We start from the raw sequence: 27736 nt of genomic DNA, 5'->3' as shown, positions 1-27736 counted from the left end.
GTGTATATAATAAGCACAGCATGGTGCATGTTGCAGATCTCTGTGGGAAATTCATGGATCTACTTGTTGATCATGTTTCTCGTGGTCTGAATGCACAGGAAGACTGCATACAGTTTGTCATTTGTCACCCCTCTACCTGTTATCTCCTACCTCTCTTTTCCTGTTTCTTAACAGCTTTCTCTTACTGGAAATTGGCATCGTGTTGCATCCCGTACATGCAACAGAATGCTTTTATCAATATGTCGTATCAGTGCTCTGCTGCTGAAGTAAAACGGGGTAATTTGTGATCCCTCTTTCTCGCCTTTCCAGGCTTTGTCTGGAGAAATGAGTCCTTTCCTATGCAGTGGCAGCCACCAGGCCCAGAGGGACTGCCAGCCCAGTGCCCTAAACTGCTTTGTGGAAGCCATGTCCCAGTGTGTGCCTCCTATTCCCATCCGCCCCTGTGTGCTGAAGTACTTGGGCAAGACGCACAACCTCTGGCTGCGCTCCACCCTCATGCTGGAGCAGCAGGCCTTTGAAAAGGGCCTCAGCTTGCACAGTAAACCTAAGCAGAGCACAGAGTTTTATGAACAGGAGAGCATCACACCGCCTCAACAGGTATGTGTATTTTTACTTAGGTTCCAAGCTTGTTATACATTTATAAGGTTATTTTATTCATTTTCTTTCTTTATTTATTTGACCATATTTGATGTAGACTCATTAAATTTACAGTTTGATCACTGCAGTTTTTCAATTTGTTCTGCTGCCATCCACATTTTGTTCTTCTTCTGTGTAGGAAATTTTGGACTCCTTGGCAGAGCTCTACTCTCTTCTCCAGGAGGAGGACATGTGGGCTGGCCTATGGCAGAAGAGGTGCAAGTTCCCAGAAACAGCTACAGCCATTGCATACGAACAGCATGGCTTCTTTGAACAGGTGAGAGAGAGCTTGGGGTAGACCTACTGGCTGCTTTGAGATTTATGTTTGTATATCTAATTACTAATTTATTAGGTCCACCTTGTTAAAGTTAATGCAGTCTACTGCAGCAAATAAACCCTGTATTCATGAAGGCATTCCACTTTATGGTCATTGAGGGACATGCAGTTTGTAGAATTGTTAGATTATTTTGCATTTTGTAGAAAGGCATCTCTGATATTTTAGTAAACTAACAATTTCTTTGTTCAGGCCCAGGAAAGCTACGAGAAGGCGATGGAGAAGGCTAGAAAAGAGCATGAGCGGAGCAATGTGTCCCCAGCCGTTTTCCCAGAGTATCAACTCTGGGAGGACCACTGGATACGGTAAGATTTATGGAACAGAAAGTGTGCTTTTTTTGTTTGTTTGTTTTTTAATTCAAGTCTGTAATCTGTTATGATCTAATGAAACTGAGTATGATACCTGGATCCACCTTCTTTGTGATATATACAAGCCCTGACTGTATATACCTGATATATGATTTATATGTTTTTGCTCTAGTTTTAAACTTGGTCCCTACAAAGCAGAGCAGCTGTATCAGCTTTTCAGGCTTACTAAACTTTTTGCATTCTTTGTTCTTACTTTGTCTTCATCTCCAGCTGTTCTAAGGAATTAAACCAGTGGGAACCACTGACTGAATATGGCCAGTCTAAAGGTCACTCCAATCCTTATCTAGTGCTTGAGTGTGCTTGGAGGGTCACCAATTGGGCTGCTATGAAGGAAGCTTTGTCACAGGTGAGTGGTGGTTAATCACCATGTTAAAATGCTTGCATTCATTTCTGCATACATGTATCTTCTCATTGTTCTACAGAGGTTACGGTAACCCCCAACAGTTGACTGAAAATAGAAGCTATATGGTGAACCAAAGAGACTCTACCAAACTTTTTAATTTTTTTTGTGGTTTCTATGAAAGTGCTGTAGCTTAAGCATAGGCATCATGTTAGTGTGAAGTAAAGTAACATGATACTGGTGCAGTCCAGCCCCTGCATAAGCCCATACAGCCTGGGAGAACGAGAGATGGCTGTAAAGCTGAGGAAATGCAGCTGAGCTGTTTGCTCTGTGAATTTACTGGCCTCATGTTTCCTAAAACAAAGTGTGGATGGGTGGCGAGCGTGTGATAGTACCTGACATATAACAAATACTCCTGCTTTGCTCTTTCAAGGAGACTTGGAACCAATCCATTGAGCCGCTCTGTCCTAAGGTGACATCTAATTAAATTGTCTGGATGGCAACACCAACTCCACTATATCCCTTCCTCCTTGTTCCATTCCTTCCTCCCTTTGAGTACTCATTTCTCTTTCTTTTGTCTTGTACTTCCCCAGCGTCTCTTCTTGGTCTTCTCTCCAGTATTACTCCCTTCTCTACTTTCTTCTCTCTTCTTGCCTCGCTCCATAGCTCTGGCTATAACAGCTAATATTTACGACAGCTGTGCGCGTGAATAATTACTCCAGCATCTGCTGCAGGGTGATTTGTTTTATGGCAGAGGAGAGGAGCAAGGCTTTCAGGTGCCTGCCTGCCCGCTGCTCACCAGCTCAGGGGCGAAGTCCAAATGTCCCTGCTTTCAATTAAAGCTGGCTCTTGATAAGGGCGGCCCTGTCTCCAGGACATTCATCAAGCGTCACCTGCGATAAGTGCGCTTTGACCGATCACTGTAATTTTCTGAACGGAAGAGCACACAAATACACACCTATGTTTTCTTCCTCTTTTCACTTTTTTTTGGCCTTCTCTCATTCACTTGTAAACACACAACAGCAAACAGGTGTGACATAAGAGGCTCCCTTTGGCTATTATTTGTTTGGTGTTAATGCACTCTGTGTTTTAATCAATAGCAGGGCCTTTTCTGCTTCTCTGCCTCTGTGTCAGACTTGTCATGTTTATTAGTCATTAGTACAAAAGTCCTGCTGAATCCATTCAGAAAATGAATCGGATCTGGCATTGTGTATTTTTCTAAAGTATTAAATTATGCAGGGAAAAATGTCATAGGCCTTTTCCCCTTGGGTGTTTTCATTTAATTAAAACCGCCACCCTTACAGTGCACACTGTTCAGCTTGACATCATGGGGACAAACACACACAAAAAAGCACAGCAGCACATACACTGTCCATGTCAATATTTGGAAAATACGCTCGCAAATTTCTTAAAATGGTCCGTTCTTCCTGGCACTATACACAGCATGATCCACATAATCACTGCATTGTGAGTTCAGCCATTCTACATTTACATTTTACAATAAATGTAAAATATTCTACAAAGAGTTGGTGTGTAGAAAGTGTAAGATAAAACAAATCTGCAAACTTTAAGGAAGATTGTTTGAGGAAATTGCCAGCCTGTTCAACCTAGCATTATATCACGTGGTGCTGTCAGTATGGAGAAAAACAGTCTAAATGATTGACATCTACAAGCCTAATCAAGCTGTTTAAGTGTGTAAACACAAGTATAGCTTTGATTTTTCTGGAGAAAGCAGATGGTAAGGCAACAAATTGACTGATGGAAAATGCAGATTACATTTATGCGTCTCAGACAAAGGGAGTAAGTAACAAAACTCTCATTTCCAGCAGCAGCAGCATTTGTGATATCTATGGTAGTAATGAGCAAGCATCAAATCAATTGTTTGTGTAAAATGAAGCTGACCACTTAAGAACTCATTGTCTGATATAATTCATTTAAAAAGAAAAAGTTGAATATGCTCAGCTCTGAGTTCGTGACATTTCTTTGCTGCTCTACATTTAGCTTTACATATGGTTGATTTCCAGGTGGAGCTGAGCTGTCCCAAGGAGATGGCTTGGAAGGTGAACATGCATCGAGGCTACCTGGCCATCTGCAACCCAGAGGACCAGCAGCTCAATTTCATAGAGCGTCTGGTGGAGATGGCCTCTAGCCTGGCCATTCGAGAGTGGAGGAGATTGCCTCACATTGTTTCCCACGTGCATACTCCACTGCTGCAGGTCAGTATACAAAATGCATGAACAGTCCCCTCCCCCCATCTGTACAAAGGCTGCTTTTGAACTGACATAGAATCCAGTATGGGTAGCAAAGGAGAAGTCAAGTCCATTGTGATAAGTACTTAAGATGCATGTCAAGAGATCATCAGTAGCCCCGAGACACTGTTCTGTTGAGTAATGCTGATAACAGCTTCCATCTCCTGCTCACATTTTGTAAAATTGAGACACATGATTAAAAAAAAAAAAAATCAAAAACCCTTTTAAGCCTCTTTGATTCCGCCACAAGAGATTACAATAGATGGGGCAAAGATGAAAAAAAAGAAGACGCTGGAAATTGAAAAAGGTGAAGAGGGAAGAGAATGAGGGGACACATGGCGAAAGTGAGGAGGGAAGAAAGAGAGTTAGTTTGGAATGGCTGTAATTACTTCCCTGCCATCAGATACTATTTGATTAAATACCTGCAGCAGAATTACATTTACATGATGAATGGGACGGTCTGAATGAAGGTTAGAAATAGGCCATCAGCTGATATTAACAGATAATTGTGAAAAATATTGTACTGCCTAATTTATTTTGTTTTGGGAATGGGGGGGGGGGGGTTAAGTCTTCAGCACAGCTCTGATTCACTACATTTATCTTTTCAAAAGGGGTATTTGAATTGTGTGACTCTGTTCTTTGTCTTTGTGTGTCTGTGTGTGTGTGTGTGCGCGCTCACATATGTGAAGTCCAATTATTTACCCTAGCTCAGGGAAAACAAGCTATTTATTCCTCTACCCAGCCAAGCAGCCCTGTTGTAAATCTCCATTCCAAACTCTATATCTCAAATTCACGACTCCATGAGCCTGAGCCTGAGAAGCTCAGACCCTGAAAATACAGTGGGGTTCAAATACCATTTGAATCATGTTATCATCAAATCCCAGGTCTCAGCAGTGACTGACGATCAATGGATTATCACCCACACTATCGATTATGAGGGTTGGCATTAATATTGATTGATGAGTAGTTATAATGGAATGATTGATTATATGTTCTCAGTGCTTCTTCGGGCCGATCAATGAGGCTTCTTTTTACAAAATGAGATAGAAGCCCTCGCTTATCATTCTCATATTTTCCCATTTACTTGTCGTTTTTTGTGCCGCTTCAGAGCAGATTAGCTCTTCAAGTGATGTAGAAAGAACTAATGATTTTTTTTCCTGCTAAATTATTTTGGTGGCATAAAAAATGACTGCTGTACGGCGTTTCAATTGCAAGAAAAGTGTGTGTTTTTTGTCCTTATGACATTTTTGCTATATGGAGGAATACAGGTATCTCCTCGTAATCATTCTGTTAAATTAGCCCGAAAAGGAGAAAATTGAATTAAATGTCAGATGTTTGATATGATACACAGTAGAGCCGGGGTGGGGGCATCTTCAGTGGCCTCTTAATTCAGTTCTGATTAACATGCTAATGAACTGAATTCACAATAACTGTAAATGTGTATTGCATGATCATTCCCACTCCACAAAAATTAAGAGCCAGATAAATCTGGACTGCATTTTCATTTAGAAAGTGTTTTCATAAAATCTGAGCTGAATGGCAAAGTTGATGACTACCTCCTCTACCCCTGGCTGGACAAAAAAAATCTAAAACAAAAGTATAGAAGGTGTACATCTTATCCAATTCATGTTTAGATCTGTCTGTACTTGAAGGGATTGTGTTTTTTTTAATGTGGCAGTAGTCACAGTCCTCTACTTGCTATTTCAGTTGCTGCATTTTATATTATTTTCCCCCTCCATGCTTCTACCTTATACTCTCACACCGTCTTTTTCCTATTACCACAGCAGTCTCACACTCTGCCATCACCTTCCTCCCTGTTCCCTCCATCTATCTCCTGTTCCCACATCTCCCATACCATCTTTCTACATCGTAATTAAACATAGATCTTCAAACCCTCCATATATCCTCTTTCTAACCATGGTCTATTCTCTTTAGTTTAGTCTTTAGTTATGTTCTGCTTCATTGTGCTGTTTAAGACTGAGGAAAGTAATAAAAAACCTCATATGGGAGATGAGGCACACAGGCACAAGACCTTTTAATGGCTCACTGTCTAGTGAAAAACTTCCAATTGCATGTCAGACCTCCCTAAAGCACAGAAAGCTTAAAATGTCTTTGGCTCTGAAGCATCAACAGAACATAAAAATGAAAAAAAATTGTATTTCAAAAAGTGACACGGCACTGATCAATGGCAGATGGGCTGTGTTTGTGTGTGTAATTCAGTGCAAACTGGCTAGGAAAGCTATTTATTGATTGTTGTTTATATATGCATACAAAATATCTACAAGATTAACTTTAGCTGGTATCATGCCTGAACCAATTATTTGAAACTGACCTGGCAACACCACAAACTCACAACAAAAAAAAGTCATTACAAGGATGAGAAATATTCAGCCATTTGTCTGCTGGCTCAGAATGGCTACGATGAACAGACCATAAAAATGTAAATATTTTAATTTAAAGTTGCACTCATAGATTCAAGTGAGCCCGCTATAGATAATCATGAATTTTATGTGAAAGTTACAAAAAGGATGCTAGCAGAGTTTTAATTATCATTTCTCCCCAGGCGGCACAGCAGATCATCGAGCTGCAGGAGGCAGCTCAGATTAACACCGGGCTCCAGCCGGCAAACCTGGGCCGTAACACCAGCCTCCACGACATGAAGACTGTGGTGAAGACCTGGAGGAACCGCCTGCCCATTGTTTCTGACGACCTGTCTCACTGGAGCAGCATATTCATGTGGCGCCAACACCACTACCAAGGTACAACGTAGGATAGTCTGTAAATAAAGATGGATGAACATGCTGGGTTGTGTGATATCACCCTGTAGTGTTCTCTATATGGGCAAAGATCTCAGTGTGTTGAAAGTTGAACTACCTGTCACTCAAGGTAGTTGCAATTTTCATTATGTATATATGACTGGAAGGACTCACTTTTGAGTGGCTACTCAAGAAACTACATTGACAACTACACATGTTGGCTTCCTTTTTTAACTCTAGGGGTTGCGCTTGAGTTTGAGGCATTGTACTTACTACTTGTATTTTTACGGGATGCCTCACTTTCAAATTGTTGCTTTGTATCCACCATTTTCAGGAAGGGGTATCCTTTAAAAGGCCACGATGTTCAGAACCCCCTCCAGGGTCTTGGTACATTTCCAAATGTCAGCCCACTAAAGCACTCTCTCTCACTGCGGGACACAACACACACACACTCGTGACACACACGTGTTTACCTTGCTCAGTGCTCAACTCTCTCCCGCAGTGACTTTGAAACCACTCAGAGAGGCAGCCACTGCAAAATGTGATGTCTCAAGCAACTTGAGCCCTCAACTCACATTGAAATAATGATAGCACGGATTTCGCAGCACCATGCCAGTAAAATTCACTTCATGGCAGCCTTCAAAGTTGAAGTGAAATGGAGTTTTCATGATAAAATTAATACGTTTAGTCCCCACTGCCCTCCTCTGCGTGATGACAGCTCAAGTATTCTCAGCCTTCTAAGCTGCTCTGTTTTTCGTTACTTTGTGATCTAATAACACTTCTGTAAAAAAAAAAAAAAAAAAAAAAAAAGATGTTTATTATACTCTTTGCCTCTGTTCACAGCCATAGTGACAGCATATGAAACAAACACGCAACATGATCCGAACAACAACAATGCCATGTTGGGCGTTCACGCCTCAGCTTCTGCCATCATTCAGTATGGCAAGATCGCTCGCAAACAGGTACAGCCTTAAAAAATACCACAGCTTCATCCTTTTAATTGATGTATGTTTGTTAATGACACCATGGCATGCTGCTGTTTCCGCAGGGACTGGTGAATGTGGCTCTGGACATTCTGAGTCGCATCCATACCATCCCTACAGTTCCCATTGTCGACTGCTTCCAGAAGATCAGACAGCAGGTCAAGTGTTATTTGCAGCTGGCTGGTGTTATGGGCAAGAACGAATGCATGCAGGTGAGATGGACGGCTCCTACATCCCTCATTTCTGTTTTTAACAAGAAAGCCCTTTTCTACATGCACTCGCTTTGTGTTCTACCCAAACACATTTGATGCACAAAGTATGAATTAATGCTGTGTGTTGATTTCTGTCGGTAGAAGCTGGAATCGTAGCTAAAGTAGTGAGAACAGGAAGTGTTTAGGGTGGCTCTAGGTGACAAGTTATAGCAGTGAGACTTATAAGAGAGTGTAACTCAGTAGCTTGCTCTTAAGCCCATGGAGTGCTCTGATTAATAGAAGCAGTTCAGCACACCACAAGTCATTAAAAGTGCCAGTAGATACTCCCCTCCCTCTCTTCTATCTCATCTCTGGTTCTCTATGTCTCTTTCTCCTGCTACACATCATTTGTCACAGCAGCACATAGGGGACACCTAATCAGAGGCACACCGTAATGGAAGTTTAGCTCCCTGAACACCTCTTTTCTTACTTCTTAATGAACAGTGAGCGGTTTGTTTGTTTTTCACCTGTGATTATGGCCCTGTCTAAAACAGAATGCTGTTGTAAGTTCTTAAGGATTCCTCTCTCTGGTGTCAAATGAAAGTTTCTTTCCTGAAGTTAAACGTCTGTTGTTCTTCCCTCTGTGTTTATAGGGATTAGAGGTGATTGAGTCGACCAACCTGAAGTACTTCACCAAGGAGATGACAGCCGAGTTTTATGCTCTGAAGGGCATGTTCCTGGCTCAAATCAACAAGTATGTACAGTACAGAAGCTGGTTTGTCTTTGACAACTTTTCCCTTTGTTCTTTGCATTTCTCCTTCTGTCACTGACTATATCACATCGCCTTGAAAGTGTGTCAGTGGCCCCCTAACTGTGTGTGGGTGCTTTATTCAGCCAGCACATAGCCTCAAGGTGAGGCACCGCTGGGGTTATGACTCATTGCTTTTTCTGGGCTGTGTAGATCCCTGAGCCACACTCTTTAACACCCCCTTATTTTTTGGCACCCCCTTTTTGCCCATCATCTTTGACGTGACATGGCGTCCTGAGGGGTGAAAGACAAATTGAGGAAGGCTTATTAAATGTATATGCGGCTCAATAATTAACTCAAGGCAATTTGCAGGAATCTCTGGGATCAGCAGAACTTGCCTCCACCTCAGCAGGGTTTATTGCAATCATTAAGTTCCCCCTACACGGGGGGAGAATTAACAGCAGAGTGGGGGTTAGGGGTTCAGAGATTGGTGTGTGTGTGTGGAACCACATGTGCTATGGATTTGGGGATCATTCAATTAAATGGGTGTCAGAGATTTGACAGTCTGTTGGGTGCCTGCGCTCCTGTTGAGCCGGGTAGTAGAAACTGTTAATGTACTTTAACACTCGCAAAGTGACTGAGGAAACCCCATTAAGTATTACTGAAGGGTCTTCGGCTCTGACTCCCATAGCAATCAAGCTCCCAATTTTAATCATATGCCAAAATGCCTTTTATAATAACGCATTTTAATTGATTGGCTTGGGAGACATTTCACTGTAAGTAAGCAGGAGAGTCATTTTGGAAGCGCTCCTAAAATGGAGGTCCTGCAGCTCAGTCAGACTTTTCCTCCGTTAACAGGCCTGTCTCCTCATTTTGACTGCCGAATGGTGCGTCTTGGGGTGTCTCTTGCATCTTATTTATTAATCAAAGGTTTGAAAGGTGTGTAAAAATTATTCAGACTGTTTGCCAAGAAGTGGTTAAACGCCGCTCGGTGTGGTGAAAATAGCTGATGATTCAAAATATATTTCTCTGTCAGCATAAGTAGTGCAGTCAAAACTCAGGTCTCCTGCCAGAGTTCACCTATCTATTTATTTGCCTGCAATTTAATAGTGTGTGACTGCTAGGTTGCAGTGTCACAATAAAAAAACTTCAAGTTTATCAGCCAACACTTCTCACTGAGCTGTAAGAATAATATTTATTTGTGCATATACACTGAGGTTTTTATTTTGCTGCAGCTCTGTCAATAGGGAGATTTAAATGGATTGATCTGCACAGCATGGTAGGGTTGGTAAGTAAATGAAGTGTCAGAGAGGGAAATTCATGAAATTACAACTTAGAAAATTTTAACTAATCAAGTTTACAAGCACCATCTTTCTTCTTTTTTTTGTGTCTCAGGTGTTTAGGGCATCACTTTTACTTTTTTTCTCTCAATCCCATTCCCCCTCCCTTTGCTCATTTGCACTTGACACTCTGCCTGTGCCTCACTCTCTTTACTTTCTTTCCTCCACGTTCCAGGTCAGAGGAGGCCAACAAGGCCTTTTCAGCAGCGGTACAGATGCACGATGTCCTAGTGAAAGCCTGGGCCATGTGGGGCGACTACCTAGAGAATATCTTTGTCAAAGATCGCCAGCTTCACCTGGGCGTCTCTGCCATTACTTGCTACCTCCACGCCTGCCGCCACCAAAACGAGAGCAAGTCCCGCAAGTACTTAGCCAAGGTGAGGAGAGGGGGAGAGTCATATGGGGTTCCAAATTGTCTAATCACTGTTTTCTTTCTCTTGTCCTCATTGTCATTAGTGAAATGGTTTTTCGTTCATTAAAAACAGCAACCTTCTTCACACACACACACACTCCCACAGTTACCAGTTCAGAGTGGTTATTTCATCGATTACAGTCTAGCAGTCGCCTATAGATTGGTTCCCACAGTGGATCGATGGTGGAGTGAAGGCCGTCCTTTGACACCAGGGGTTAACAGACTAATGGCCTCCCCTGACACTCCAATCTCACGACCCTCTACATGAACTGCCCTTTCTCTAACAGTCAGACAGTTCTACCACACTTACCAGTTCAGTAAGCCCTTTGTGGGAGGTAAAGGAGTCCTTGCTAACAAGCATTCCATCTCACATACACACACAGCTCATTACACGGAAGCCTCTGTGTCAAGCTGGATAAATAATAAATGTGGTCTTGCTGTGTCAGTATTATCTGTTTTAATAAAGGCTGCTACTAGCTTCACATGTATATTAGATGTTTTTCTGGTGACCCAGCTCTACATGCACTGTGTTGCCAAACTGGTTTGGCAGTGCTTAGTCCTGATGGATGAAGTGAGATGACCAGTCATTATCAGTAATTATACACAATCTGTGTACTCGGGGTGGCTTGCTAAAGAGAGCCTGGGGGGGTTGGCTGGGGTTAATGTCTTCATCATAATGTAGATGCACACACAAGCACACCGGGGGAGGAGAGATCACCTCCACACTGGCTCCGCTTTGATCACAATTGCCAAGATATACTTGTATAAAACTCTGCATTCCTCCCCCTGCTGTGAACAGAGCCAGCGAAGGTCTGATTGAAGCTAGTGACATTACCACTTGCTACTTCTGTCACACAGTGGTTAGATTATTGTGATGTATTTTGATGTGACTGCTACTGTTTCTATTTCCTTGAACATTGTTTTGTGTTCTATAGGTGCTGTGGCTGCTCAGCTTTGATGACAAGAACACTCTGGCAGATGCTGTTGACAAGTACTGCATCGGAGTCCCCCCAATCCAGTGGCTGGCGTGGATACCTCAGCTCCTGACCTGCTTGGTTGGATCAGAAGGCAAACCTCTACTCAATCTAATAAGCCAGGTGAGGCCTGTTTAAGCTTAAGTCACCAATAAAAACATCAAACATCTTTGTCAAGTATAGGCGCCATCCACATGTCTGCTGCACCCATCAATCATATTCTTTCATCCATTTAGGGCAGCACATCTGGCTCGTAGTCCTCATGCACGTCTTTCTAATCAAGATAAATTAACTGCATTCACGCCAAAGTGGTCTCTCCCTTGCTTTTTATTTACCAAATTAGGCATTCAGACTCTTTTACTGTCCCTTTTTACAGCAATTTATTGGCTTTCACCATTCCCTGGTGAATTGGTTTTTAAATTATTTGTTCAAGAAATGATTATAAACTTAATATTGTATGCATCCGCACTGCGGGAACAGAGCTAGTAATTAAACCGAGGACTAATTTGCTTTGCTTAATGGAGTATTATTTCCGCACAATTTGGAGAGGGTGATCTTCAAAGAGTAGTCTGCTATAACAAACAGCCATCCTCTCAGCAGAGCTGAGATATTTTAAAGAGGACATGAGGGAAAGTATGAAAGAGAACAAACAGATGAGAGAAGTGTTGAGAGAAGCAAGATCTAGGGGTGTCATGAAAAAACAGACTAGTACCTTTTAGCATGCAGATGGTAAAAACTGTTAAAAAATGTTTTTATTTAGATTTTTTTCCTATAGATTTGTTTATAGTTCAAAACACATTACTGTTTTGCATTAATATGACCATACACATTTTCCCTCTATGGAGATCTAACCCTTGCTTCAGTCTATCTTGTCATCCTGTAACAACTGAAGGATAAAAGGTTCACACCCTTTTCTTCTTTGCCTTTATATGTAAAGAAAAAACACATTTTAATGCATGGCATTCTTTATCTCTCTCACTCGCCTGAATTATTTAGAGTTTCTCTGCGGCGGCGGGATGTTTAAAAAACGTATGTTGAAATATTGATGAAGGTGAGAAGAAGAGCGCCTAGGGACAGGCGGGAAGATGAATTGGAAAGTTAGCAGAGAATCTCTGCACCCCTTCCCTCATGCACTCCCACCCTCTCTCGTTGCTTCCACCTTGTCTACCATTCGCCCTCTTCCCCTCAGCCCACCTCAGCTTTGCCGATATGTGACATTTCTTATCTTCCCATTAGCGTGGTGATCTCTGGTTCCTCCTCTTTCCTCTGCCTTCGTTCCTCTTTCATCTTTAATGCAGCTGTTAGCTGCCACTTAGAACTCCCTCTCCCACTTACTCCTGACGGCTCATCTCCATAGTGTATTTTCCAGTTTAAATCTTCCTCTCTATTTTAAACATTATAAAAGGAGAATCATGGAAATTAAAAATTTACTGCGTGCAATACATACAATTGAGATATATAAGAAATAGAAATAAAGACAGTGTATGAATTATTGAATACTGTTCTCAGTGCAGTTACCTTTTTTTCTTGAGGATACACTCACTGTGTCCTTATGTTGGTAACAGTTAATGATGCTTACATCATGACAGAGGAAGTGGAAAGTGTTTTGTGAGAAGTGTCTCCATTTAATAACTGTTTTCATTCTCCACCTTTGTGTTGTGTTCAGGCTGCCCAGGCTTAGACCTGGAGCAGCATCCGCCTTTCAATCAGTCAGTCAGTCCTATCTCTCTTTCCTGCCTTGGTGCTGGCTGATGGACAATGAAGAGCTGTGAGTTACATGTCTTCAGGCATCAAATCCCTAAGAGAGCTCACTAAAGACATGATGAACAGGTCTTTTAGTAGTGCATGTAGTCTTAGGAGAACTACAGTACCTTCTAGTTAGCTATAAGGCCAATCCATTCTCAGCCAGGTTTGAGTGTGAGTATCACTCTGAAGACCTAGGCCAGATGTCAGATGAATGAGGATAAAACCAGAGAAAGCTTAGAGGTTCCAAAATCCATTTAGCCTCAGGCTAAAGAGTAAAAACAAAGCTTCTTCTCTTTCTTTCTCTGTCTCACTCCTGTAGCCCCATCCAACACCACCCCATTCTCAACCCATCTTTAATCACATTGAGCTCAGTTGTGTTGTTGAGATGTGGTGGTGCCCTGCAGGCCTGTAGAGGGCCTAGAAGGATCATGCAGCTATCTAATTGCAGCCCATGAAGCTGTGTCTTAGGGGACCTTATGGATTCAACTTCTACTAAAACCTAGTGAATCAGGAGCTTTCTTTATTTGACCTGGTTTTTATCTATGCACTTTGAGTCTGTTTTAATAACATATCACTAACCAGAAAAGGATGAAGATGACTCATCAGACAGTTCCATATATTAAAAAACAAAACTCTGTCTGGCTTGTTTTCCCTCAGGTTATAGTTTTTAATAATGATCGACCTCTCACTGCTCATGTTCAACCTTGAGGCACTTTGTTCAGTCAGAGAGTGTCACACACACACAAAGTGTAAAGGTTTTCTTTTTCATGCAAAGGTGGAGATTCATTTACAGTGTCAGTGTGTGAAATGTTGCGCCGGGTGCTCTTTATGTGTTGCAGTGTCTGTTGTTGACAAGTGTGTGGATGTTGGATCACAACCACAGAAAGGGAATGGTTTGAATATTTGGTCAGAAGTTCTGCTGTACTGTGTGTTCAAGAAAAGATTTAAGCAAAGTCTATCTGGACCAAAACACTCCTAAGCTTACTATAAATGGATGACAAATCAACGTGTTTATGTGACACTGAATGAGACTGACCTGCCTAAGTAGTCCACAGTCCGACCTAAGCAAGCCCTTTAAATCAACAAAAAGCACCAAATATCCATATTATGTTACCTTGCCAACATTGATTTTCTGTTCATTGGATAGTTGGCACGTTTGAACAGAACAGATTTCAGAACGTTATCTAGTTTGGATGCTGACCTACAGGTTCTGTGGCTAAGGAATCATCCTTTCACATTGAACTGTGACCCAAGACTAATATTACATTCACACCAAAGGTAGGATTCACCTGGTGCACTACTTATCAAAGGAATCTTACTCCACCAAGTTGGAGGTGGATCTCGCTATGTGTTTAAAAACTCTTCTGTCCCAATTCCAGCCATTAAGCTTTCCAGTGTTGTCAGTGACTTTTCTTGAAGTCTTGAAGGCAATTTCATCATCAGTCACATTCAGTTTTGTAATTCAGCCATGACGTGTTTTTAACTTGCCTAACTCTCTTCTGACTCAAAGCTTCAAACACTGCCTCTGTTACAGCAGAGGTCTTTGGCTGTATCAGTATGATCTCCCTCACTTGACACACACACATACTCTCTGTCCCTCACCCTCTCTCTCTCTCCATTGCTTCCTCTCCCTCCTTTGCTGTCCTGAGGGGGAGTCTTTGAAATGTAATCTGTGACCCTCTTTTATCTGCTAGGTGGGACGAGTGTACCCTCAGGCTGTCTACTTCCCAATCCGCACCCTTTACCTGACTCTAAAGATCGAGCAGCGGGAGCGCTACAAAAGTGGTAAGTAAACATTTCTGGCTGTAGAGTGGTACCTTTTTACCACACTTTGAACATTAAAAGCTTTTTTTCAGCTGCTATCATGCAGAGGTATTATATTTTAAAGTATATATTGGTGCAAAAATATGTTTCCAGCATGTAGAGTATGGTTTGTTTACTCAGTAGTAGATAGTAGTTTTTCTATTTGCTTTCTCATAATTATGGTTCTCCTTCTGTCATCTTTTTCCACCACTAACGCATTCCTGCTCCTTTCCACTCCTCCACCGCAGATGCATCTGGCCAGCAGCAGCCAAGCTCGGTGGGGGCCCAGGCTCACTCGGGGGCCTCCGACCCGGGGCCTATCCGGGCTACTGCCCCAATGTGGCGGTGCAGCCGGATCATGCACATGCAGCGGGAGCTTCACCCCACTCTGCTCTCCTCCCTGGAGGGCATTGTGGACCAGATGGTGTGGTTCAGAGAGAACTGGCATGAAGAGGTGAGAAAAAGAAAGGTGCTGGCTTTGCATGTCGGAATATGTCGCTACGTGCGTGTTTTCAGCAGGTCAAATGGTGAGAAAAACATACACCTGGTGGTGAGAATGTTGATGTATGACAGCAAGTTGGAGTGAACATCTTGTGTGCCATGCAACCTGGTCAAAAAGATGACGACAGCCTTATTTTCCAGGTTTATGAGACTGACAAAAGCCATATATATTCAAGACAAAATAATTTTATTGTGTCACGCCTGCAACTATGTTCGGTAGGCCAAACTAAACATGGTGCTGCTGGGCATTGTTTTAGCATTCGCGCACAGAAGCTAATCTGTGGTGCTGGTGAAATATGGGAGAAGCAGAGGTGGTGGGAGGACAGAAGCCTGAGACAAGTGATGGATGGGTGCGGTGAGCGTGTAGGATGGGGCAGGGGATTTAGGGCTGAAAGTTTGTTGGTGTGTGTGTGTATCTGTGTGATTACCTGTGATGATTTGGGGGCACTCGGCAGCAGCTGCAAGCTCTATGCTTCATTCCACCGGGCAAGCACATGCAAAGGTATGCTGCACCATCATCACCTTCTCTTTCCCTGTTGCTTTGGTCACTGAATGACTTCACATTGCTGTGTGGCTTTGCTCTGTTACTTAGATGTATGCTCATAGCGCACTTTTTGCACAGCAGACATTTGAACATGTCACGGTAGAAAAAGCACAGATGTGTTGAGGATGGTTACATTCCACTTAGGGGAAGCACATCTTTTGTGCATGTTGGTTTATTGTAAAGGCACAAGAAAATTTTATTCACCTGTGCTTTTCCTGCTTTGACAAGTGAAAAGCTTTACTTTGAATAACTTCTTTTGAGGGAAATCATGCTCAACAAAAACCAAATGAAATGGTTCTGATTACAAAAAGACGTTGTAACCTCAGTATTTCATCCCTCCTCTCTGCAGGTCTTAAGGCAGCTCCAGCAAGGCCTTGCTAAATGCTACTCGGTGGCCTTTGAGAAGAGCGGCGCAGTGTCTGATGCCAAGATCACGCCACACACGCTCAACTTCGTCAAGAAACTGGTCAGCACCTTCGGCGTTGGTTTGGAGAACGTGTCCAATGTTTCCACCATGTTCTCCAGTGCTGCCTCTGAATCGCTTGCCCGCCGCGCCCAAGCCACAGCCCAGGACCCTGTTTTCCAGAAGATGAAGGGACAGTTCACCACAGGTTGGTTTGCATTTAAAATTTACTTTAATCTGATGCTGTGTGTAGAATAGAACCATACAGGACAGTTGGAAGTGCAATCTGAAAAAGAAAGGATGATTCAATCCATGTCTGACTCTTGTTTTAAACTTAGTTGTTTGTTCACTTTAGTTTCCTGCAGCCATGTTAACTCTCTTGTTATGACATTGGAATTTGAAGAGACAAAATTTTAAGCATATGTCTTGAGGCAAACCTAACTGAACTTGACAAGCTCCCACAATTGGCAAGGTAGCAAAACTAGCAACACCTCCCTGCAGATCCTCACCAGACGTCATCTACCTTTCAGCAAATAACAGCAGCACCATTTGTAATACTGTAAGTCTAAACTGTTTTAAAGGGAGGAGAGAGCGGCCCTGCACTGCCTGGCCTTTGTATTGAACTGGTTACATTAAATCTACACTGACACTCATACCACTCATATCAGCACTAGAATAGGCTGCACTGTCGCTTGGAGCAGCTGGGGCACTGGTGTTCTACAATGTAATTAAAGTTTCTGACATGATGATTGGATTTTAGGGAGGGATTTTGGCTGGTCAGAAATAGGTGTTTATATGTGTGTCTGTCTGTGACTTTATTACACCGTGTGTGTGCACGTACACGCCCACGGTGGATTTGATTATACACAAGTCAGCAGCATTTCTAATCTGAGCCAGTGCAGCTCTGTGGTGATGATCTTAACAACAAGTCCAAGTACAGCACGATTATTTGCCTGAATGACAGTAATTATATTGAATTGTATTGATTTAAATGATCCGTTGACTATATCAACCGTACGTATCTTCAAATCCGTTAAATTTTAAATTAAAAAAAAAAACCTCACAACAAAATCCTTTATACTTTTGTGCTGTATGCTGATGTAACATCTGAGATCAGGAGTTGGGAGACAGAGGCAGTTCTCTGATCTAGCTCCAGTTTTGGATTTACACACTTCAAAGAAAGGAAAAAAAAACCCAGTGATATTCATGTGTCAGCTTGTAAAGCAGTGAAGAAGCCCCCAGTAATGTTGGCCTGTGTGTTCAAATTCATGACTAGCCGTGGAAGCCAAAAGGACAGGTGCCAAGACCCCCAACTGAGACATTTTTTTTTCTTAAAACAATCATTCCTCTGTTTTTGGAAGCCATGTGTTTGTTTTCCAACATTACATAAGGACGTTGAACTTCAGTTCACTGGATTCGGTTTAAACAAGAACTGTCTGCAGCTCTCCCGAGCTTTCAGTGTTCAAATAAACATTCGGGTCCATTTTTTTGTTGCATTTCTACACCACTCCTCCTGCCCTCTCCTCCCCTTTTCTCCTCTTCAATCTCACATATTCATTCACTCCTCCTGAAAGTGGCCACTAAGGCTAATGCATTTGGCCCTGAGGTGGAGGCAAGCACGGCGAGCAGAATGAAAAGCAGTTAGGAAGGAAATAAGAGGGGGGAAAAAAAGCAAACATATGTGATGGAAAAGAGAGAGAGAGTAGAGATGGCATGAAATAAAATGAGGAAAATTATAAAAAATGAGAAACATTAAGACAGGTGTGATGTCATTAGTGGACAAAAGTTGTGATCTGCACGCAGAATCAACAACACAAACAAGAGTGAGCCGCAGAGCGAGTGCCGTGCTGATGAATCTCACCAGATGTTGCGGTGCCAGCTGTGCTCACACAGCCAGGTGTCACCAGGGCTCCTGCCTCACACGGTGACTGCTGACCATCACTACACAGCTGTCCCCGTGGCGACGAAGGAGCGCGGCCGACAGAGACCGAAACCACACAAGCCTTCCAGAGCGGAACAAACAGGGTTTACAGAGCTGCAAAGCAGCCAAGCTCCCATTCCCCGCACCACGTTAGTGGCTCGCTCGCTTTCGCAGGGTTTGTGGGCCGGAAAATATGGGTTTATGTGTGCACATATAACATTTGGCAGCAGGGAGGCATTCAAATCCAATTACAGAGAATGCTATTTGCATGAGTTACTGTTTTAGCAGTGGATGTGTTCCAGAGACTTTTGTCAGATTAGCTTTTTATGAAAAAAATGGACACGTTTCCTGGCTTTTTAATTCTTTGGCTATTGAATAGTCATTTGTCATGCTAAAATTACGTTTAACAACGTTAATATGCAAGTCACTATAATCCTGTACAGCATATATACCTCAGTCAGAGGCTTTAAATGTGAACTTTTAATGTCTGAAATTTCATCCTTGTGCTGACCTCTGAAACACTCCACTCCAGCTCACCTTAATAAAGTCGAATAGACTCCAACTCACACATACATACACATTGAGTCAGGACCTGGGCAGTGCACAAGGGAATAATGGTTCTATATACAGAGGTGGCCAACCTCTCGAGTTTGGATCCATAATGTGGTGCAGCAGTGCAGATCCTCTGCTGTGGTCTGCCATGCAGGCTGGGCAGGGCAGAATACCAGCCCCTCATTTCTACATGCAGGTCAAAGAGGTGTTTGGCTACTTTCCACTCCGCACTCTTTCTCTCAGCATCCCTTCCCCCCTGAGCAGGGGTCAAAGATAAGTTCAGGGGGACTGAAAATAACTCGTCTGGTTTCGCTGGCTGCATTTCACTTGTTACAGTTGACTGCTGTAGTTTCCAAACAATGGTCTACAGTTTTAGTTTTGGCGATGTTTAAGCTTCCAAAAAGACAAGAAAAAAAATGAGTGACAAAACCGCCACATTCTGTCTATCCCATGAAACATTTTTCACTGGCTGGCCTGACGATGGCAATACCATGTTTGTTAGTTTTACTAACAGGATTTTATAAGGCAGGAATGGTGCTTCTCTCTCTCTGTCATTAGTGTGTCATGCATTTTTTTTATTTGGCAGCTGACGGCACTAAATCTATAGAATGTCCTTGCAACTACCTTAAATAAAGTGTTCATATTGGTTAGTAATTGTTCAGTAAAAGTCATATATACAGTGATTAAAATATGGATGTATTGTGCAGCTGTGTCCAGATTTATATCTGATAAAGATGGAATGGTATTACAGTATTGATTGATGGCTCAGAAAGCGTGTAGCATGTCTCGCCGTTTCTATTTGTAAGCATTATACACTTTTTTGGTGCTGAATTGTTGTCGGGCTGCAATTTCTCCGGACTGTTTCAATTTTACCTGTGCTGTGGAGGCAGGTGAATTTCAGGCAGACGGATAGCGAAATAGGGCCACTCCTAAAAAGAACATTGGCTGTTTTAAAGGGCTTATTTAAAGTATTAGGAGGTCTCACTCTGGGAGAGATTGAACAGGTTTGAAATGGCAAGGCCTTGCAGTTTCATGGATTCATTATAACGGGCAGCACAACAGGGTGTACTGAAATAGGAGAGGCGGTTTGTGTGTGTGTGCGTGCATTCATGTTACAGAAATGTCCTGGGGGGCTTCACTCTAAAATGGAAAACCTGCCTGGCTCACTTCCCCTCCTTCCGTTGTTATTGCTGCAGCTCATCACAATATGTTATGTGCAATATGAGTTGTGACTTGAAACAGGAATTTAATACTTTAAGACTCTCATTTTTATAGCTCTAATTTAATCAGCTCCCGGCCTCGGCCTGGGAGTTTTAAGTCGATAGAGCAAACAGTTCTCTATGTGCTGCCAGCCTGCCATGAATAACTTATCTGTGAAGTTCCCTTAAGCAAGGCACTGCACCACGCTCCTGAAATGGAGTGGCCATCAGTGCAACACAATATTTATAATAGAAATTTCCCAGTGGTAACTGTGTATATCCACTGCTATCCCATTGGAAAAACAGGGTGTTTTTGGTCCATGGTACAGGATAACTAAAGTAAACACCCAAACCTCACTGTAATTAATCTTCAGTTTCAGACACTGTAATGTCATTTACCCCTACATTTTCATTTGCAATTGACGTATCAGAACTGGTGTGGAATCTTCTACTTTTTATTCAGCAAGTGCAAATAGAATCCAAGCAGTGTGTATAAATAGTAGTGGGGTTTAAGGTCACACACATAAACACATCTGGGAACTCCTACTACTGTTTTTAGTCCTGGCAGAGAGCAGGTCTACTGGAATAGTTGAGGATTAGCATGTTAATGAAGGGCATTTGAGGATAGTTTATTAGAGAGAGCCAGACTACCCCACTCTGGATTATATTGAATCACTTTAAAAGCTTACATCGCCACTTCTTCAATTTTTTAATGTCACACACACATTCCAAGTCATTGGTAATACAGCCAAATACATTTAAAAGCAGTCCTGCAATGAGATTCTTGCTGTAACACTTTCTTCTTCTCTCCCCCCCCTCTCACAGACTTTGACTTCAGCGTGCCCGGCTCCATGAAGCTTCACAATCTAATCTCCAAGCTGAAGAAGTGGATCAAGATCTTGGAGGCCAAGACCAAACAGCTGCCTAAGTTCTTCCTCATCGAGGAGAAATGTCGCTTCCTCAGCAATTTCTCTGCCCAAACAGCAGAAGTGGAGATCCCTGGTGAATTCCTTATGCCCAAACCTACGCACTACTACATTAAGATTGCCAGGTACAGGTGTTTTTTTATACAGCAGGGAATGTGGTTATATATGATGTTACCACCCTTCCTCTTTCATTGTTTACTACTGCTGTTCTATTTCTCTGCACTTTCCAGGTTCATGCCCAGAGTGGAAATTGTTCAGAAACACAATACTGCAGCTCGCCGTCTCTATATCCGTGGCCACAATGGCAAAATCTACCCCTACCTTGTGATGAATGATGCCTGCCTGACAGAGTCACGCCGAGAGGAGAGGGTCCTGCAGCTCCTCCGCCTCCTCAACCCCTGTTTGGAGAAGAGAAAAGAGACCACAAAGAGGCACCTCTTCTTCACAGGTATGACCGGGACTATGTGTGTGTGTGTGTGTCTTTGTCTGTGTGAGATAGTGTTAGGAGAAGGAAAATAAAAGGCGGCGACAAACTGGCCACAAACTCTGATAACACCGTCATATATTTCAGTTTGCTTTCGAGCGCCATTTCCTCTCTTGGTATCCCCTTGAGGTTAGTCTCCACCCAGATGTTTGCTCATTTATACACTTGATGGTTTGTTTAAGGGGGAAATGTGGACAGAGAATTCTTCAGTCCATTCCAACACATTTTCTTCCAGCTTGAATGGCTGGTATTGATTTGATTTGAGGTGCCAGTGTGTGTGTAAATGTTTAGACTGCTTTCAGCACACAGCCCAGGCACAGCCTTTTACCTCCTTTGACCCTGCTTGTTGTTGATCTGTGGCACTCCCTAAGCCCTTTCCCAACTCTGAAATTATTTTAGTTGTAGGTTTATATCTGCGGTTTACACTGTGGGAAAGCAGTTTGTTTGTGCAGCCAAATGTTTACAGTTTCCATATCACTGATGTGGCTGTTCTCCCACCACCTCACGCCTCCTTTTTAACCCCCCCTTTCCTATGCGCTGTCCTCATCTCTTCACCTCCCTCCGTCTCTCCAGTGCCCCGTGTGGTGGCAGTGTCGCCTCAGATGCGGCTAGTGGAGGACAACCCTTCGTCTCTGTCACTGGTGGAAATCTACAAACAACGCTGTGCCAAGAAGGGCATCGAACATGACAACCCCATCTCCCGATATTACGATCGTCTGGCTACTGTGCAGGCCAGAGGCACGCAGGCCAGCCACCAGGTATGGAGGCGGTTATAAAAATGATTTTGAGATTTAACATCCAAGGATTTTCAGATGGGAGGGATAATTGCATTCTAATTAATATCTGAAATAAAAGCTGTGCTGTTTTCTTGGACTTCCTCCAGGTCTTGAGGGACATCTTGAAAGAGGTGCAGGGCAACATGGTTCCCCGCAGCATGCTCAAGGAGTGGGCTCTCCACACATTCCCCAACGCCACAGACTACTGGACCTTCCGGAAGATGTTCACCATCCAGCTGGCCCTGATTGGTCTGGCCGAGTTCATGCTCCACCTCAACAGGCTTAACCCCGAGATGCTACAGATAGCACAGGTAGGAGACAACAGATATTTGTTGGACTTCCTGTCAAGGGCAACTGGGATCCATTTGACAGGGCCTAATTCAATAGATATATACACACTCATAGATGCATTAAGAGATCACTATTACCCTCTCCATATCAGGCTGTATGAATTACTATTCTCCCCTGTGACATTCACGCTAGTCCTATCAGTCAGCCAGCCGCTGTCAATAGGAAGGGTGTTTTGACAGAGCGTTATATTCAGTCCCTCTGCTCAGCTATCAAAGACGTTTCAATTTGAAGAGGCTATGTTTCTGTGTATGTGCTTCTCAGTCCACACACATCCGTCTGCTGCTCGAGGTCCGCAGACAGCTTTCTCAAAGTCATTATTAAAGATGATTGTGTCAGTCGGCCACCCCTCCCCTCTGATCCTAATCGGCCTTTGCTGACAGGCGTTCCTCTGGGCAGCTAAGCGCGGGTATTAAGCCCCCTCTGCCTGTTCCACTCCACAGATCCCATTAGACACAGGAGGATTACGGTGCGGAGAGTGTACACACATACAAACACACAAACAGAGAAAGAGAGAGAGTGCAAGGACAGGACATCACATCCACAACACTGCGCCTCACCCTGCCTAAATAGAGACCTTATGTTTCTTCAAATTGGCCCTTATAGAGTAAAGAAAAAAAAAAGGCAGCGCTTTGTGGTGTTCATCAGGCCTTAATTCAGTTAGAGTGCCCAATTTTAACTACACAAGTGCAAAGCAATATTTCTGAGCGCGCAGACAGTGAGGCGTCTCCACTGACGCTGAATATAAACGAGAAGGTGTGTGCTGTTGAATAAACTCATTCATGCTCAAGTCCCATCACTTGTTTCATGGCTCTGGCACAGCTCTGCCAATCACAGTAACATATGATATCAGCTGCTCAATAAATAAAATGATATTATTGTCAGGAACACACAGCGCTACAAATCTGCAGAGCCAGAGGCAGATGGTGCGCCTTTTTTTATTGAACTTGTACAATGATGATGGAAATAAATGTTGAAGCCACATCTCCCACGTAGATAACAGACTAGTCTAATGTGTGTTTACCTTACATGCAGTTTAATAAGAGTAAACATTTTGCTTTTCACAGTTACAGTAAAAATCATCATCTAATTAAATCACTCCCTTATTTACATTATATGCAATATTCCATTATTTCCTCACAGTACCTAATTTGCTCTCACAGAGTTAATAACACAGCTGCAGCAGATTGACACAGCCAGAAATAGACCTGGAGTTGAGTGCAGTGTCTTAAGAAACATTTTTCACCTGTCTTTTGTCTCTATTTCCTGCACTGTGGAGTCTGTGCTTGCCAGCCAAATCCCACAAATGTACAAAAAAGCAAAATTCAGATTCAGGAAATCACCACACTTTTGGAAAAGTGCTTGTTCTTATCTCCAAGAAAACAGAAAAGAACAATTCTTTTCAACACCTGTCTTGTTACGTTCATCATCATCTCTTGAGGATTTGTTTCATTCCCTCACATCTGTCTGTCTCTTTTTACATTTACTGTGAAAATGACCCAGTATCTGTCATCTCTCACAGTTCACAACCCTGAGTTACTACATGTGACACACTAATGTTGCGTCATCCCATTCACACCAGCCTCCGAATGAAGCCATCGCTGGCCTCTAGTGTGGCAATTTAGCATTCTGAGCGCTGCCTCCACAGTCAACTGTCTGCAGGCTTATCTGAGCCTCCTGGGGGTTGCTGGTGTCTCAGCCCACTGCCTTTAGGCCCTCTACTGGGCCCAGGAAGAGCAAATGACAGTAGGTGAGAGAGAGAGAGGGAGGGAGGAAAGGGGCGAGACAGAAGAGGAGGAGAGTGTGCACGAGCTGGAATGAAATGCTCTGCTATAAAGCTGTCAGAGCTGCTCACTTTTTCATATAAGGGAGCTTATCTTTCCTGCAATGGCTGCTCGTGTAGCCCTCGTCTCGCACATAAATGCAGGCTTAAAAGATGAAAACTTAGCCATATATATTTAAGTCAGCAGGGAGCAACAGGGCAGAGGGGTGAGGGTAGTTGGGAGTGAATTGAGGATTATAGATGCTGCGCTGCAAATAGTTTGACATGTTGCTGTGTCTTGGACATGAGGATCAATACTGGCAGCCATTTTGTTGTTGTGAGCTTGTATTGTAACTGCCTCAGCCCTACTGAGAACGATTTGTTTTGTCCCAGCGGTTATGTGAGAATAAAGGTGAATCAGGTTTTTGTATAAGCAGGTAATATATAACAATGGCTTTTGTTGTGCTGATTGAAAACCCAACTTTACACTTTTCTTTGTTCTCTGTTTTTAGGACACAGGAAAGCTGAACGTCTCCTACTTCCGCTTTGACATCAACGATGCCACAGGCGACCTTGACGCTAATCGCCCTGTTCCGTTCCGCCTGACGCCAAACATCTCAGAGTTCCTGACCACCATCGGTGTCTCCGGCCCGCTCACCGCCTCCATGATTGCTGTGGCACGATGCTTCGCACAGCCAAACTTTAAGGTAGCTTTTAAATGCATTTATGAGAGAGTACAGAGTTTATGTTAATAGAAAAATACTCATTGATGTGAAATGCTAAACACATTTATTTAAAAGTGGTAATTGGGGAAGTTTTGTCATAAAACTACACATTCAAACATCACATTTAAAAAAATAAATAAATAAATAAATAAACCTGCACCACAGCTGCCAGTGTTAGTGAGGATACATTTCATCCCGTCAGTCACAAGGGAGCAGTGGTTTGTCGTCAAATTTAAGCTCCTGCTGTGTTACCCAGATATTTGGTACCTAAACTTAGACAAACCCAGAGAAAGTTCACTGAGGCTCAACTATAAACAATGCTAGGGAAAAAAGGCGGGCAGTCAGGGTTGTGTAATATATGTACAGCAGGGCAGTAATGACAGGCGTGTGGTGTCTATGTATAGGCCTGGCTCTCACTCAAAGTCTGACTGACGTGGATGAGTGCTTTAGATGCAAATAAACAAAACACCCGGCGATGTGAACTAGTTAACCCAGAGGCCCCGAGCTTCTTGTGGTCAAAGAAAAGGCACGTTACTAGGAAACGCAATAAAGCAACACATAACAATCATCCACTCAAATATAGTCAAGCCGTAAACCATATAAACAATCCAACCATATAACCATATAAACACTTTAGGTAAGAGTGGGGAACAGTGTGCACCTAGCTACATGATGAGTGCTAGAGCTGCGGCCGCGTCATGGTTTAGATGGTTATGTATTTGAATTCACCATCACCATAATAAGCTGCAAAGAGATTTCCCCGAGGATAATATTGAAGTTAACAGCTTTGTTTTATGTGCATGTTTGGGACTGTCAATTACAGTTTATAAAGAAAAGACTTATCAAGTTTCACTGCTCTTTCCCATGATGGGACGATTTGAAAAAACCCAGGAGATGGACTCTATGATTTACCCTCTTCTGATCAATCCTTGACTGCATTCCCCTCGTCTCTGATAGGTTGATGGCATCTTAAAGGCAGTTCTTCGTGATGAGATCATTGCATGGCACAAGAAGACCCAGGAGGACACATCCATCCCTCTCTCCCCTGCCGGCCAGCCAGAGAACATGGACTCCCAGCAGTTGGTCTCACTGGTCCAGAAGGCCGTCACAGCCATCATGACCCGCCTCCACAACCTGGCTCAGTTCGAGGGCGGAGAGAGTAAGGTCAACACCCTGGTGGCTGCAGCAAACAGCCTGGACAATCTGTGCCGCATGGATCCTGCCTGGCACCCCTGGCTCTGAGAGGCCGGATGGGACAGAGAGAGATATGCACGGCCGAGTTTGTTTACTTATATTACATATCTGACAAAAATGGTGTTACACTGTAACTGAAGCCTGATATTTGACTTTCAAACTGAATCAAAATACCCTGTTTGCCAGTAATGCTTCATGGTTACATCTGGATTCTTTTTTTTTTTTTTTTTTTTTTTAAATGACAAAAAGGTTTTGCTTCAACTTGTATTTATTTTTATAACTAAAATTCAGGGACTTCAGGTGTAATGCTAGTTACCCTGCCTTTACAAGAGGACAGTACAGATGTCTGTGTAGGTATCGTGGTGCGCCACACTTACACAGGAGTTTTTATTTAAAAGCTCAGACATTTTTGTTTGGTTACGTTACGTATGCAGATTTTTTTGTTTGTTTTTTATCTGAAATGCATCTTCTGTAATTTGTATTTTTACTTAAATATTTACAGAACTGTAGCTTCTTAGTGATTGCATCCCAACGAGGAACACTGTCCTGTAAACAGCCAATACTTCTGTTTTTTAATCCACAGATTTCTGACTATAACTATTCCAAAAAGCCATTTTACATCAGATCTTTCTATAGGTCTGTTCACACAGTAATAAGCTATGTAATGTCATTCCCAGCCTGGCTGTGTACACACATCCCTCCTCCCCTTTGTTTGTAAAGGTACTGCTCCTCCTGCCTTGTAAATAATTTAATACAGAAGCTGTGTTTGATTTTAATTCTGTATTTTCCTGCAGTCTTTCTTTACACTGTAAAGAAACCAATGAATCTTTAAAATGACTTTCAACTGTGCTCACAATTACCATAAAGCAAAACTCACAAATAGTTTTCCTTCTGCTTCATACTTTTTTTTAGCAGTTGTAAAACAGCAGTAATAGCCAGTAATCCCCATCTGTGGCGCACATCTACTGCATCACTGTCACAGCCATAATCACCCTGAAGGACGCACTCTTGGATATTATTGCCGTAGTAACTCATGCTGTGAAATGACTCCAGATGAACCGTTCTCTGGCGTTTAAAAAGTCTATTGTTGGTACCCTTGCGGTTCACAGTTAGCAGACATTTATGGAACGGCATTTCAGCGCAGCAGTGCTGAATCAAAGGGAGCGTCTGACTTGCTGAGGTACGGTAACCTTGTGGTCATCCCCTCCCTTTGGTTAGAAAGTCCTGCAGAGGTGTGTTGAGGCGTTACCCTCACCGCCTGGTGCTTGATTAATGCGTGCCAGTAGATCTCCAAGAGGTCTGGCCTCGCTTGACTTATACACACTGTCAGCCAGCTCGCCTGCACTCATAAACAAAGGTTATATCTCTGTTTCCCTCTATACAATGCACACAGCCTCTCAACACGGTTACACACTCCCTGGAACATTTCTCTTCCTCTCTGAAGAAAAGAAACACTTGTTTGTTCTGTGGTTTCCAGCAGTCAGGGTGAAGTTCTTTCTTACTAGGTGTTTGCTATTTTAG

General features: G+C 42.9%; 1 protein-coding gene across 2 annotated transcripts in view; it reads left to right on the top strand.

Annotated features, from left to right (window-relative positions):
• The window catches only part of trrap (transformation/transcription domain-associated protein), a 60948-nt gene extending 33957 nt beyond the window's left edge, over positions 1–26991 (top strand). Inside the window, exons 52-71 of one of the 2 annotated variants that reach the window (XM_028407633.1) lie at positions 310–597; positions 776–913; positions 1163–1275; positions 1549–1684; positions 3703–3894; positions 6491–6686; positions 7527–7645; positions 7732–7878; positions 8511–8611; positions 10121–10322; positions 11293–11454; positions 14772–14862; positions 15129–15334; positions 16275–16536; positions 20826–21051; positions 21157–21374; positions 21984–22168; positions 22294–22497; positions 24809–25003; positions 25979–26991. In XM_028407633.1, the coding sequence (XP_028263434.1) occupies positions 310–597; positions 776–913; positions 1163–1275; positions 1549–1684; positions 3703–3894; positions 6491–6686; positions 7527–7645; positions 7732–7878; positions 8511–8611; positions 10121–10322; positions 11293–11454; positions 14772–14862; positions 15129–15334; positions 16275–16536; positions 20826–21051; positions 21157–21374; positions 21984–22168; positions 22294–22497; positions 24809–25003; positions 25979–26263 (3666 nt within the window). In that variant the 3' untranslated portion in view covers positions 26264–26991. The remainder of the gene's footprint in view (positions 1–309; positions 598–775; positions 914–1162; positions 1276–1548; positions 1685–3702; positions 3895–6490; positions 6687–7526; positions 7646–7731; positions 7879–8510; positions 8612–10120; positions 10323–11292; positions 11455–14771; positions 14863–15128; positions 15335–16274; positions 16537–20825; positions 21052–21156; positions 21375–21983; positions 22169–22293; positions 22498–24808; positions 25004–25978) is intronic. The other variant, XM_028407632.1, reaches the window with a different exon arrangement.
• Positions 26992–27736: the final 745 nt, after the last annotated feature.

This window comes from Parambassis ranga, chromosome 6, assembly GCF_900634625.1.
Source record: "Parambassis ranga chromosome 6, fParRan2.1, whole genome shotgun sequence".
NCBI classification, from domain to species: domain Eukaryota; kingdom Metazoa; phylum Chordata; class Actinopteri; family Ambassidae; genus Parambassis; species Parambassis ranga.
Note: the sequence above shows the minus strand (reverse complement) of the source record. Positions and strands in the feature narration are given on the sequence as shown.